Genomic DNA, 15,670 nt, shown 5'->3' on the forward strand with positions numbered 1-15,670 from the left:
ATTAAAAATTTTCTCCTTCCGGTCAAATTATCTAAGCGACAAATTATCGATTTGTTAGTGTTCTTATTGTTTAAAAAAATAACGCATAGACAGAAAATACTGAATTTTATGCATATAACTTTTATTTAACCCCTAGAACACGATGGCGTTGTTTTTTTTTTTTTCTAATATTAATTTTGTCACGTAATTTCGTAAATGACCTGGCTTATATAGACATACAGTACCTGCTCTAACGTACTCTTTTGGTATCCTGAAATGGACGAAAACAGAGCTGGAAGGTATTCAGAGGTTAACACGAAAAATGATGACGAAGTCATCCACTATTACCCCATAAAGAAGGTGGAAGGAACTTGATGGACCTTCACTCCCGACAAGTGATAAAACTACGTGAATTATCTTACAGAAAATCTGTAACCTCAAACCTACATCGCATTATATACAGGGAGCATGAAGATCACTCACTAATCAACCTCGCATTGCTAGTCTATCTTTATTTAGTTATTTTTATTTTCCCTTTTTATGTTTTTATAAGATTTTGTACACAAATTATAAATATTTTTTGACAATAAAGCTTTTCTCTCTCTCTCAATAAGCTTCAAACAGATAGTGGTACTCTCTTCCCAGAGACTGAAGGCTTCTTGATGGCTAACCAGGATCAAGTTAAAGATCCGAAAACTCACTCCTTGTAGTGTACTAGCTTATACTAACTGTCTACACCGGCATAAATAAATTTGAAACATCATCCAACTGAAACTGTCCAACAAGTTCGATGTTCTGAATACTTTTACACCGTATTACAAGTGCCAGCCGTAGAAGGTGCTTGAAAATGATAGTTTCAGACTTTACTACTATAGATTCAGTCCTTCTCGTCGAATACTGAATACCCATAACGTTCTCAATCATATCTTCTCTTGTCATGGGCCTCTTGGTATAAAAGAGATATTTCATTTGGCCCCCAATATCTGAGCATTTTTTTATAGCCAGGTTTTCTTTACTTTAATAGATAGACTAAATTTTTCTCTGAAGCTGTAATATAATCCGTTACTGACATATGGCCGATGGTCGTTCTTAATTGCCCATTCGGTACAATGCAGAATTGAAAACGGGCTGTTTCTCATTTCTATGGAAAGCATAAATCATACCAATCACTAAACCGGGGAAAACTACTGAAGAGGCTACAACTTACATAAATTACTGATAATTGACTAATACACAATTATAAATTTGGATTTAAAACGCAACATGCCCCCCTAGAACGAGTCCATCAAGTCAAGAATATAAAGAATATTGTTCGGCTGTCTTCTTAGATATCGCCCAGGCTCTCGACAAAGTCTGGTATGACGGAATAATATACAAAATGAAAAAAAGCCTTCCGTATAACCTTTTCTTAATGCTAAGATCATCCCAACGTATTGGCTCAACCTCTAATGAGACCTCTCACCCAGCCAATGCTGAAGAGGCATCTTCCGTGTGATCCGCCTGGAAGATTCATTGTCATAGTGTTTGTATGTTATGCCTCAATCAAACTATATTTTTTTATTAAAAAGAAATTATTACTAGGCAATTTTCCTAATTTATATATTGCTATTAACCATTTGCCTATTGGGAATTTTACATATGACAAATAAAAAGAAATGAAAAAACGTATTCTAAGTAAAAGTAATCCCTCGCAACGATCACAGGCTTCAGGTCACAAATTCATTTTATAGATTTCAAATGGTTACCTAGAACAAATAACATTATCGAAAATCAAATAAATATAATTGATCTGTGATTAAAGCTTGATATATGCTACAACGCGCGTGATTATAGTCCAAGAGATGGTTGCAAAAAACTTGGCTTATCGAGTCATCAGGATCATCATTACCACTATCATCATGATCATCGTCATTTTCATAATGATTATCAATATTATTTTAACCAGCGAATACTTGTTGAAATTATGGATTTTATAATAATTCTTTGAAAAATTTAACTTACTTACCTTTATGAGAAAGTCGTCTAATTAAATAACTCAATTCTCAACTATGTAAAAACTATTTATCAATCAAAACAAATTAATAAAACTTGATTTCAATAATCCAGCTAGCGTATCCGTGTACAAGCTGACTATCGTATACAAAAAGCTATAATTAATTATAGAAATGAATATTTATGGTCACTTAGAGTCACTCTAATATAAAATAAAAGTAAGTAATTTCATACGTTAATGGAATTTCAAGTGTCCAAGGTACACTTGGAATCACTTAACTATGAGGTTGGTTCCCATTAGGAGTGATCAGTGTACAACCTGGCTTAAGAACTAAATCTTATCGTATATAATAAAAACTATAAATTCTGTCTTTCACTTTCATTATATCAATTAAGAGTTTAATGAGTTGGTATTTTTGTTGAATGACACTTGTAGATAGTACCTCTTAATAAAGGAAGGGTGGCTAACCCGAGATAAAACGACAAGCTATCAGCAGTGGCTGGAGAGACGGGGTTTAGGATTGACCGGTCATAAACTTATAATTCATAATTCAATTGAACATAGTATAAATAAAACTAAAGCAAAACTGAGACGTTGGATTCATTAATTGAGTAACCAACAAACGTACAGATCGACCAACATAACTTTGCCTCTGAGAATTGCATGCGCAATAGACTAGTCGGCGGAGTGGGACGAGAGCTCATTAATGTCGAGGATCTCGTGCAGTCAACATCGGTTAGAACAGTCAGTGTCGAAATTATTTATTGAACTGTTGTGAGAATTTTGTGTTCGTTACTTTGAAAATGCCTTTGAACAGTAAAGTGAAAAACAAGGTTGTGAGTGGACAAAGCAGAGAAATTGTCAACAATGTTTTAAGATTTATGCAGGCAGATGGAATAAGGATTCCTCTTGCGAAGATAAGAAGTAATGGTAGAAAGAAGTCAAAATGTACTGATAATTATCTCAAGAACGAGTAGAAGAGGCTACAGGTGTATGCGTAAGAACTGTAAGGAAAATTAAATCAGAGATGAAAAAATAGAAGAAGGTCAAAGGGAAACGTTTTCAGCTCCAAATAAAAAGAGAGTGAAACATTCAAACCTCTCAATGGATGATGCAGACTTGGCTATTTTACGAAGGTGCATAGTTAATTTCCATATCACAGAAAAAAGAATTCCTACGCTCAGGGTAATTCATAGAAATATCATTCGCGAAATGGCATATCAGGGTTGCAAGAGACTTTGATTTCGATGGGGGAAAGTGAAAACGAATAGAAAAATATTAATAGAGCGCCAGCCCATTCGATTACTGAGAAAAGATTTCTTAAAAAAATGCGGACCTACAGAAGAGGGTCGACCTATTATTTACATGGATGAAACTAATATTCATGCTACACACACGCACCAAAAAGGCTGGAGTTATAATACCGAGGATGGTCTTAAAAAAACTGTTAGTAAAGGGCAACGTTTAATCATAATACATACAGGTGGAGAAAATGGATTTGTGCCTAATGCTTATACAAGATGGAAATCGAATTGCAATACAGATGATTATCATAATGAGATGGATTTTGATAATTATAAGAAATGGGTGTCTAAACAGTTGATTCCGAATTTGCCGCCAAAGAGCGTTGTGTTTATCTATAATGCACTTCATCATAATAAACAAATCGACAAAATGCCAACGACATTGACCAAAAAGCCGAGATGCAATTATGGTTCTCAGAGAGAAATATTCCATTTAATAAAACGATGCTGAAACCTGAATTATGTGCCCTAATAAAGAACTATAAGCCAAGATATAAGCGGTATGAAATAGATCAGCTTTTTCTAGCAGCAAATCATAACCTTGTGCAACTACCACCATATCTTCCGGATTTAAATCTAATCGAATCGGATGTATCTTTTAAGTTCAACGATGTTATGCAACATTGCGACGATTTTTTCAAAGAATTTTCTTCAGAGCAGAGGAAATCTCTTAGCAAAAGAGCAAAGAAATTTGAGGACGATTTCATGACGAATGAACCCATAATAGGCATTATCGTAGATGCTTTGGTTATTGATTTAAATGATGAGGATAGCGAAACTGAATTAGAACAGGAATATGAAGATTGTAATCTAACCGTAAACGAAGAACTACCTGCCGAAATCCAATCTGAGAATGTGTCAACAGTGGGTGAAAAGTCATATTATAATCTATAGGCAGTAGTATTCAAAAAATTCTTAAAAATTGTTAAATAATTTAAAGGTTATCCATTTTTCCCAATTACTTGCTCAAAATCGGATATGTTTTAATACTCAACTTTTATTTAAATGAATTTTGACTGGGATTACAATATAGAACATTCAAATTTGTTTCGACGTTGATTCAGGTACTGCATTCAATCAACGGTTTGGACTAAAATTCTTCTCTCGGTAGTACTTCCCGGTGAAAGGGTGAAGTCGGTCTTTGTCGCACACAAACTTTATCGTTTGCGCATCTCAGAGGCAAAGCTATGCTAGTCAATCTGTAACAGGGTACTTAAGGAAATTACAGAATTTTCAGCACTTTGTGATCAAGTTAATTCAGACCAATTTCAAGCGCATCATCCAGCTTCAGGCAAAAAAGGAGGCATTTTCACATTAACCCAAGCAGTTAGCACTAGATGGATCTCGTTATTAGATTTACTGAATCGGTTTGTTAAATTGTCGGGAACTGTATAGCCACCAAAAGCCAAACTAACGAAAATATGCCTGTTTTGGTGGGAGCGTAGAGTAATTCGAGACCTGACTACTCTTCTTTTAAAGGAAATAATTAAGAGATCTCTAGAGAATATTATGTTACGTCAAGCATAACAATTCCTGTTTTTACTTTACTTTATCAGCTTATTGATCAATTAACGCCATTGAAAGAGCCCATTGAAAATAATTTTAGTATTCCAACGGCATAATGGAGGATTAGATAGATCTATGAAATGCCGTGTTGTAAAATCTATTCGCGTTATTATGAAAGGAGTCAAACAAATTTGAAAGAAAGTGCATTAAAACCTTTAACTACGCTCTAACACAAGGTCACCTAATGATGCAATTTTTTACATTGTATTCCAAGTGTAGCTCTAATCTTCTCCCATAATAAACTTTTGTACGATACAAATTTCGTACTTTGTGTATTGTAAACACATTAATAATTACGCGAAAATTCAAATTTTTCTTTATTATCGCTATTAATTACAAAAACAAACAAAAACATCACTACGCTACGTGACATTTTGTGTAAAAACTGACTGTAGTTTAGCAAAGCGCACATTGAGACATATGCGACGCGATTCACCTTAAAGAGACATGCTGAAGAAAATTATCATAAATTGTAGTTATTTATAAAACTTACAGGATGTATTAAAAAACAAACAAACATTTCTTAATAAATAAACGGTTCTATTACCTAAACCATAAAATTTATCGAATTGAACAATAGTATTTTTTTGTTAAAATAGTTATTCTGCTATCTTTAGAGTGTACAGGTTGTCCCTATAAAAGTTACGGATTGTTAAGCATTGGACATGTACCGCCCCTGGCCATCAGATAGTAGTGTAGAATTATTTATTCCGTCAGAACAATACATAGACATACGTAATCCTTTTAAAATTCCTAATGTTCGAGTATACAGGGTGATTCATTAAGAATGTCCAATCTATGAACTGTAGATTCTAGACCTCAAAATATGATGATTCTCCTCAACATGCCTTATGCAAATATTGCTAGTTTCCGAGATACGGGGTGTTCAAAGTTTAAATTTAAATTTTGATTTTCACAATAATTTTTTATATTTTCCCAATTTATCTTTGAAAATTGGCAATTTTACGTTTTTTGGCATGAGGAATCATAATTTGCACTCTAATTTAACATTGCTAATAGAGGGCGCTAGTTACACTTGTTTGTGTAAATTAAATCAAAGTAAACTTTTTTTGAGCTAAACTTACAACTAAAATAATAAAAAAATATTAAAAAGTGTTAAATTCTACAAAAAAAAAGTTACTCTTCTTTGATTCGTGTAACTCAATCGGTTATCGAGTTAATTGCTTCTAAAAAGTTCAATAAATTTTAATTTTTTTAAAAAAAATTTTATTATTCTTTACTTCAATACACTTCATGATCCGCTTTCGTAAAGATCTCTTAATACCCAAATCGAAGGCAACCCAATTACAAACTGTACCGAAATCTTTACAACCGCTTAGGTGAAACGAGGTCTTTACGCTCTAAAACTGAGCACAGTACTACAAAAAAAATCACTGCCGATGAATAAGATGAAATTTGAATTTGTGTTACGGAGAATCCAGATATCAGTACTTGCCGATTAAGTCTGCAAACAGGTATAAGCCAATCAGCTATTTTTAGAATACTGAAGAAGAAAAAATTGCATCCATATCATTACACTCCTGTTCAGAATTTATTACCTCAAGATTTACCTAAGCGTCTACAATTTGCCCATTTTTTGCAAGATAAACAAAATGTTAACCCAGATTTTCTGGATACAATTCTTTTTACTGATGAGGCAACATTTACCAGACGAGGAATATTTAATTATAAAAATAATCATTTGTGGTATACTGAAAATCCACATGCTATGAGGGAAACACATGTTCAGCACGAGTTTAAGGTTAACATTTGGTGTGGTGTAATATGTGGGTATTTAATAGGTCCTTTTGAACTGCCAACCAATTTAAATGGACCTCTTTATTTAGATTTTCTTCAAGAACATTTACACGAATTACTAGAGGATATACCTCTCGCTTTAAGACAAAATATGTGGTTTTTGCACGACGGAGCACCACCACATTATTCTTTACAAGTTCGTCAATACTTAAACGACAGTTTCCGCATCGATGGTTTGGTCGTGGAAGTGAGTTTACTTGGCCACCAAGAGGCCCTGATTTAAATCCTTTGAATTTTTCAATTTGGTCGCAAATGAGGGCATTAGTTTACAAAGAAAAAATTACTTCTCTTCCATAACTGCGACGGAAAATAGAAGAAGCCGCGTATGTAATTAAAAATAATAGACAAGGATTATTTGATATTAAGAGATCTTTACGAAAGCGGATCATAAAGTGTATTGAAGTAAATGGTGAGCATTTTGAGCATTTGCTTTGAAATTTGTTATTGTTACATATTTAAGAAATAATAAAATTTTTTATGAATAAACGCAAAATTGCCAATTTTCAGAGAGAAATTGTGAAAACATAAAAAATTATTGTGAAAATCAAAATTTAATTTTAAACTTTGAACACCCCGTATCTCGGAAACTAGCAATATTTGCATAAGGCATGTTGAGGAGAATCATCATATTTTGAGGTCTAGAATCTACAGTTCATAGATTAGACATTCTTAATGAATCGCCCGTATAATTTAGAAAATATACTCGAATATAAGTTATGATTTCGCAGCTTAAATGCCTATAACTCATAAACTAGGGGTCGTATAAGGAATTTTTTTATATCATAGCATTATTTTAACGTCATCGACTCTCTCCAGAAATTTTTGGCATTAATTCTCAAAATACCCTGTATATGATACAAATAATCCCTGTATGTGAAATTCAAACCGAAAGATGACATTTGAAATACGATTGCCAAGCTTGTTAAGTTAAAAAACGGTCCAGGAGGGAATAACTAATAAACCTTATTCCTCCTTGAAAAATAAATTAAAAGAGAATTGTTAAAATATTCTAGTAAATAATGGAAAAAATCAGCTAGCTGTAAGTCAAGGGAAAAGTCGTCAACTGATAAGATTTAGTAGGTGATAGATGTTGTTGTGTTACACCCTTCAAGGTACCAGCTACCAAAATTTCCACTAACATCAATTTTCATTTACAGTAGTATATGAACGATCACCACGTAAATTTTTAGATGAGAGGATATCACTAAAAATATAAATTTTTTTCCATGATCAAGCGCTAGCTGACGTATAATCCACTGTGTTATGGTCAGCTGACTTTGTTTTTCTTTCAAAATACTAGATAAAATATTGACAAATTTGAAATTACTGAAAAAACTTTTTTTCCTCCATGCGAGGGAGGCTGCCACTGTCCGCACCACACTCGGAGTCACAGCTGACGGTCGCGAGTGATCATAGAATAAATCCCTGATGCATTTTACGAAGTTTCGATTGGGATTGAAAATCTGTCACTGGCTCCTGGACTATTAGCTTCTATGTACCATAAAATTTTTCTAATTTAAAAATAGAACATCGTAAACTCGTCTGACTTGTTTTTATTTGTATATTGTATTTATGTATTCACCGTTTTTTAACTTTACATGCTTGCCAATCGTTTTTCAAATGTCACCTTTCAGTTTGGATTTCATATATAAGCGATCATTTGTATCATATACAGGATATTTCGAGACTTAATGCGTAAAAATTCTGGAATGAGTAGATGACACTAAAATAATGCTGTAGTATAAAAAAATTTCCTCATACAAACCCAACTTTCTGAGTCATAAGCATTTAAGTTGCGAAATCAGAACTTATATTGGAGAATATTTTCTAAATTTTCAAAGGATGATTACGTATGTCCATGAGGTCTTGAATAAGAACACATATGCGGAAAAACTCGCCAAGGTGCCGCACTGGATGTGCTGCTGAATCTGAAACCACTGAATCTGCACATAAAACTATGGGCATACCAGGATATTAAGGGAGATAGAGAATATGGCGGATACAGTAGACAAAGGTATGTTGAAACAACGCACCGACTACACTACCGCCAGACTGACTTTTGACATAGACTTGAACATCCTCCTACCAACGAGAGAGGACTGGGAAGAGAACCCAGGAACAGTAAGTAACCCGATCTTCACGAACTGGTCCGTAAAGGATGAACGGAGGGGAGCGGGATTATACTCTGAAGTTCTGGGAATAAGGGAATCTTTGAAGCTTAGAAATGGCTGCAACATACTGCAGGCCGAGCTGCGGGCAATAGAACAAGCCGCGGAACTAATCCGATGCAGAGATGAAACGTGTCATCACAATCTACACGGATAGCCGAGCGGCTCTGAGATCACTATCGTCTACGTCAGTGAGATCTTGGTCAGTGGTGAGCTGTCGCGAAGCCCTATCATGGATTCGTGACCATAAGGTAAGACTCTACTGGATACCTGGACACAGCAATGTAGAAGGGAATCAAATGGCAGACAAACTAGCCAAATTGGGAACGACCAGGAGCGGGGAAGAAGCAGTGGGCTTGCCACTACCACCGATCAAATTGCTGAGAGACACGATAGATAGAACATTAGAGAGAGAGCAAGGCAAGAAATAGAGTAATAGAGATGACTGTGTCATCTCACGCTTCTTGTGGCTGGTGCAACAGAAGAGGGAGACAACAGAACTGCTAGTCTGTGGGAAGGGTCGTAGCAGTGGTTACCGGTTACTGCACAGTACCCTCTAGAGTCAGGAAAATGGGTATCAGAACCGACGATCTCTGTGCAGAATGCAATGAAGAGGAAGAGACAATAGAACACCTAATGTGTCACTGCACAGCATTGGCGTCGAAACTACTACAATGCATGGGGAGTGAAACATTGGAACGTCTGGAAGAAGCAGCGGAGTTGGGTGTTAATGACCTGAATCACTTCATTGCAATCTGGAAAAGATGGGAAGGGAGCAAGGACCTGGCAACGGAAGAGATAGGGAAGGGGAGTGAAACGGTGCTGACTGAAAGGTCAGCAAGGGCATCACAATAGGCCTAAGGCCTCCGAGAGGATCTCGGCTGAAAAGTGGAGATCACCCTGTTAACCTAACCTAGTCTACGTATGTCCATGTATTGTTTTTGACGGAATAGATACACTAGTATCTGATGGCCAGGGGCGGTTCATGCCGTAGGTTAACAATCCGTAGCTTCAACAGGGACAACCGGTACAAACTAAAGATAGTAAAATAACTTAAAATATATATATATATGTATATATATATATATATATATATATATATATATATATATAGCTAAAAAACCCCTCTGAAGAAGCAGTAAAGCCTCAACGTGGTTATGTACTTCAAAATTTTTTTTGGCCCTCTATGAAATAGCAAAAGAAATGCCTGCTTTATACCAACATGTCATAAGATATAGAGTATATCAAGCAGAAGTAGAAGCTGCATATATACAGATAGTCCCTTCTTCAAGACGAAATTTTTCACAAAGTGGTCCCCAGACTCCAATTTTGCACCAACAGCAACCAATACCTTAAAGAGCTTACATCCCTTCAGGATCATACTCCCATGCTTCCTACTTATCCTCTACTATCACACCCCTACAGTCTCCTGGTACAGAGGCACCAGAGACAGTCAGTGCGCAGTCCGAAGACACCGCATAATTTATTCATAACTCTTCAGTTGGACGAAAATGCGTTCTAGTGTTGTTGTTTTTTAATAAAGAAATTCGGTGCACTCGTCATTTGCCTTGCCCTGCGTATATTGCGTCACATATGTCTCAATGTGCTCCTTGTCTTAGGCGCGTAGGGTCACGCACAACAAAGGTACGTGCGTGTTAGATCTTAATCGCTGTGACGTCCAATACACCATTGAATACAATTTCATCAAAGTCACGTTGCCGTTCAGCCGTACGTAAGGTACGGCGTAGTCACGCAGTCTGTTTGTATCTTGTGACTACATTGCGTAGCGCTATGCATTACGTCGACACGCACGTCTACATCACGCAAGCGGTATATCCTTTCTACGCTTACGTCTACGTATACGCATCAAGTCTGCGCTAGGCTTTAGTTGGAACAATACAAAGGGTTTTATAATCGTGGTGGGCGTGAAGTGGAACGTACCCATAGAATATCTGGAAGCACAAATTGTTCATTTGTTGTTACCTCAAAAATATAGAAAAATGAATCAAATATTCTCAGAATTATTAGACGCACTAGTTTAATTCGATTAATGCAGTCATTTTTCAAAAAACGTTTCGTACAGGCTAATTTATCATTCAATTTAAGTGACAAATGACTACATAAGGCCACACAATATGATATTACTGAAAAAGAAGATATAGGTTAATAGTGTTTATTAATTTATCAAAGTTTGTTTCGAGTTAAGTGTTAAATATTTACTAGAAATTGAAACATGATGCCTGTACAAACTATTAATAACCAATCAGGAATTCCTGATAAAATGTGGCAACCTCCTTTCGTTCAATTTGAAACGACAATGGGGGAATTCGTTGTTGAATTATATTGGAAACATGCGCCGAATACCTGTAGAAATTTTGCAGAATTAGCTCGAAGAGGTTACTACAACAATGTTATTTTCCATAGAATAATACGCGACTTTATGATACAAGGAGGAGACCCCACCGGAACTGGAAAAGGAGGTACATCTATATATGGACAAACTTTTAGAGATGAAATCCATCCAGAATTAAAACATAGTGGTGCTGGGATTCTCTCTATGGCTAATTCTGGGCCTGATACTAATGGTTCGCAATTTTTTATTACACTGGCCCCAACCCAGTGGTTAGATGGAAAACATGCCATTTTTGGGAGAATATATTCAGGGATGAATATTATTAATAGAATAGGACTTGTAGCTACTGATAGAAACGATAGACCTGTAGAAGAAATTAAGATAATAAAAGGAAAAGTACTGAAAAGCTGAATATTGTGAGAATTGAAATGTTTAATCTATTGAACGTGTCTTACTAAAAACTGAAATAATGTACCTAATTGTAAGCTTTTTAAGTTTAATCTGTTTTTCAATTTGGTAAGTCAATGATTTATTTTTTACTTTTATATGTAATTTGAACATCCTAGACTTTCCTAGGTGCGCTGAATTTAGCTAACTATAAATGTAGTGTGACAATGAATTTATGAAGCATTTTTTCCAAATAAAAATGACTGTAACAACTGTACTGTATTCTGTAAGTTTGGTATGAATTTAAAGGGAAAAATTAATAACAAAACATCTCTTTAGCTTCCGTTTTATGTCCTTATTCCTAGCATAAATATATTTATGTTCATTGCCTATTTTGTACTATAATATCTATGATTTGTTTTTTATTTTTGTTTGAAATTTGTAGAGTGACAATGAATTTATCAAGTATTTTATATGTGTGTGGAATTTGAAGGGAAAAATTAAAGTTAGTATATATTAATAATTAAAATACATACATATATATATATATATATATATATATATATATATATATATATATATAAAACATATATATTTCTATTTTGATTTTATTTTAATTTTGATATCAAAATTTAGGTAATATAAATATGCAAATTGTCAGTGTGAAATCATATTTTAATAAAGACTGAAAGTAGTTGAAACGTTAATATTATATGCTTTTAAACAAAATTTATCAAAAAATTATATATATATATATATATATATATATATATATATATATATATATATATATAAAATTAATTTTTCCTTATTTTTTCACATCTCAAAAATATGTAGCAGGCATCTATCACATTACTCGTAGTTGTATTTGAATTTATAAAATAGAACTATAGAATTATTTAGGTCTTTTTTATCATTTATAGCGTTTTCATTCTTATGAATGTAAACTGTTTCTAAAAATTCTCTTTTTTGTTTGTATTTCATTCTGTTCCAATCTTTATAATTAAATTTATGGTTTTTTGATATTTTGTGGTTTTATTTTTTTTATCATAATTACCTTTTAGTCTATTTTCTAAATACTGAGATATCTGCCCTAAATAGACAGTGTCACAGTTAATGCAAGGCACTTGATATACAATATTACTTCTTTTGTTTTTGGGTTCTTTTTACTTTTGTCTGTATTTGAACATCCTAGACTCTCCTAGGTATACTGAACTTAGGTAACTGTAAATGTAGTGTTTTTTTTTCAAACAAAAATTACTGTAATAACTGTACCGTTTTTTGTAAGTTTACTATAAATTTAAAGGTGAAAATTAAAGATAAAACATCTGTTTAGCTTTCGTTTCATGTCCTTACCCCTTATCTACATATTGTTATTATATTCATTTCCTATTTTTCACTATAATAAATGGCCATATTGCTTAATTGTTCCAGTTAATTAGTGCTCTAAATGGAGAATTTAATTATGTATCTGCATCTTAGGTCTTAAGTTCAAATTGAAGCTGGAACTGTTATTTTGTCTCTTCCCTCCATAACAGAATCAAATTTCACCTTTCAAATAGTGGGATTGGTAAAATATTGAAAAAATTTTAAAATTAGACTGAATTTATAAATTTTTTTAATCGTTATAACTGATTAAGGGCAGGATAATAGCACAAGATATTGAAAAATGACCTTTTTTGGGAAACATTAAAAATGAAAATTCTCTCAATACAATGGTAGAAATTATATGTTATTTGAGAAGAAAGCCTCTAAAAAATCTTGAATAAGTATATGGGAAAGCATGTCTTAACCCTCCAGTACCCGCATCCGGTCTGTGGGACCGTCGTGGCATTATGTGCATTTGCTTTAAGCTATCAAATGTCGGTTTCGGCCTTCCACCAGGGTACCTTCCTAGGTCGACCCGTTCGACGTTAGTTCAGTGGGATAGCTAGATCTGTATAATCGTTTGGCATATAGAGGCGATTTCGGTCTGCGAGACCGAAACGGGTATCGGAGTTGGATTTTTTCGTGCATTCGCTTGTAAAAATTCTGAAAGGTATGTATTTTATTTGGTAAATTCTGGCACTATTTGGTACTTTATGATAGCTTTTGTGTTATTTTTTGATATATTGTTCAAATAATCCTTCTGTCACAATTCGACGTAGAAAATTTCTAAGAAGTCTATCTATGGAGAAGGTTCGTCCACATTTACTTATCCGATCGACGGTGCAGCAAGTTTCTCGGCCACTAAAGCTTCGCATCAGAGAAATTTTTGGTATTGAAGATAGCCAAGAAGGAACGAGTGCAAAACCACTACCTGAAAGAGGAAGGTGGCACTTTTGCGATAGTAAAAGAAATAGAAAAACCCGCTTTCATTGTGTAAAATGTAAAAAATTTATGTGCCTCGAACATGTTACCATCGTATGTGAAACATGTTTCGAGAAGTTTTCGGAATGAAAATGTAAAATTAGTTGCTGTGTTTTTTCGATCATATATTTTGCACATTGTGATTCAGTTTATATTTATTTAGAATAAGTTTTCAGCTTATTCGTTACCTCTTCTATCTGTATCTGTGTTTTATTTAATAAAGAACAAACATATTTTAGTATAACATTATTTTGTTTTAATACCTCTATATAAAATAAATAGAAAAAGCTAACAAAACGGTCTAAGAGACAGAAACGGATAACCGTTTCCAGATTTTCAAGCGGGTACCGGAGGGTTAACAAAGAAGAAACGACTGGGTTTTAATTTAGAGAAATGAACTGACTAATTGGCAGAAGCTTACAACTAAACATTCAAAATAAGTTGCTACCCTATAAGATACTCTTAAAATCCATTTGGACCTATGAGATTCAACTCTGGGGTACTCTAACATTGAAATCCTCCAAAAGTTTCAGAACATATCCCTTAGAACTATTCTACCCTCCTTAGTTAAAACGTCCTAACTATATAAAAAGCATCAGTTTGGTCCTTCTAGCCCTCCATATATCATCCATATCCAGCTCGAAGAACCAGGCAATGTTATTGTAATAAACAGCATTCGATACCATCTGTTGAGACTTTATTATATTTTAGGTTATCTTTCTTTAACCTTAAAACCAGCATCCAATTAAAACCAACAGCACTTGTATGCAGAAACTACTACTTTTAATAAATAAATCCGTAGGTAGCAACAGATAACCATCAATATTGATTTTGAAAACATTCTTGTCTGGGGTAGAATTAATTTGAATGATGAAGCAGCAACACCCAGGCTACTGTTTTTACAAAGAATGCTGGCACCTCGGCTCAAGATTTGATCCTGTCCTGGACATAAATTATCACCATATCCGCAAATTCGCTTGCTGGGTGTTGAGGTTGGGAGCAATGTGTTCTGGCATAGTCTCCGAATTAGTTAAGGCAGCTTCACAAAGAACTTTGAGTCCTCTTAAAAACATGTTGGGATTACGGATAAGGAACGGTGTATTTATGAAAAATAATTGGAAGATTATTTTATTTCTATTACAGTTTCGGCAGTATGTCTTTATAATGTTAAGGATCAAAGAGAACTACTTACAATAATTATTGTACTATGGTTGCCCCTTAACTTAATATATTATGGGTTTTTATCATCGATTTTATATTTAAACTTATGTTTTACGAAATGCTGATCGAAAACCTTTATATCTATTTTTAGGAAATACTAAAATATTAACGGTTTAAAATATGTTTGTCGGATATTATTAAAATAGAAAAATTCACTTCCAAAATTAAATTAAGCTCGAAAATGTAAAAGTATATCTTAAAAGAGAAGAATTTTTGCACTCAATATTCCCACAAGACCAAAAAGCTATATACTCCGCAACAGCTTCTAATCTTCTACTTGACCCAGATTCCGTCCATCTTTGGAGTATTGTTTGCACATTTGGAGCTCGGTTTCAAATCATACCCTGAGGATACTGAGGAGTTCGCCTGCAGACGCCCAGAACGGGATTCCTTTCTTTGGAGAAGGAAAAAATTCCTAAGAAGTAATTTCCGGCAAGAGACATCAGATTAGAAAACTTTTTTAAAATTTCATCTAACTACAAGAATATTTTCTGGAAACTTGGAGTGAGAAGAAATAAAAAAAGTGATATGG

The 15,670-nt window shown here is 34.1% G+C and overlaps 2 protein-coding genes across 2 annotated transcripts; both read left to right on the forward strand.

The window, feature by feature from the left end:
* Positions 1-6,130: 6,130 nt before the first annotated feature.
* On the forward strand, positions 6,131-6,789 carry LOC130899686 (uncharacterized; the record flags this gene model as incomplete). Its single annotated transcript, XM_057809816.1, is given in 2 exon segments — positions 6,131-6,681; positions 6,723-6,789. Coding segments are annotated over 2 exon segments (618 nt in total), but the record flags the coding sequence as incomplete, so codon positions are not given.
* A 4,168-nt stretch (positions 6,790-10,957) lies between these two features.
* On the forward strand, positions 10,958-11,870 carry LOC130899684 (uncharacterized). Its single transcript, XM_057809813.1, has one exon. The coding sequence runs from the start codon at positions 11,062-11,064 to the stop codon at positions 11,590-11,592; it is 531 nt and encodes a 176-aa protein (XP_057665796.1). The 5' UTR covers positions 10,958-11,061; the 3' UTR covers positions 11,593-11,870.
* The last annotated feature ends 3,800 nt before the right edge of the window (positions 11,871-15,670 follow it).

The sequence above is a fragment of the Diorhabda carinulata genome, chromosome 11, assembly GCF_026250575.1.
Source record: "Diorhabda carinulata isolate Delta chromosome 11, icDioCari1.1, whole genome shotgun sequence".
In the NCBI taxonomy this organism is placed as follows: Eukaryota; Metazoa; Arthropoda; class Insecta; order Coleoptera; family Chrysomelidae; genus Diorhabda; species Diorhabda carinulata.

Bases quoted from the DNA above. Each gene is read 5' to 3' on its own strand.
- LOC130899684 (XM_057809813.1), top strand. From the start codon at position 11,062: ATGATGCCTGTACAAACTATTAATAACCAATCAGGAATTCCTGATAAA.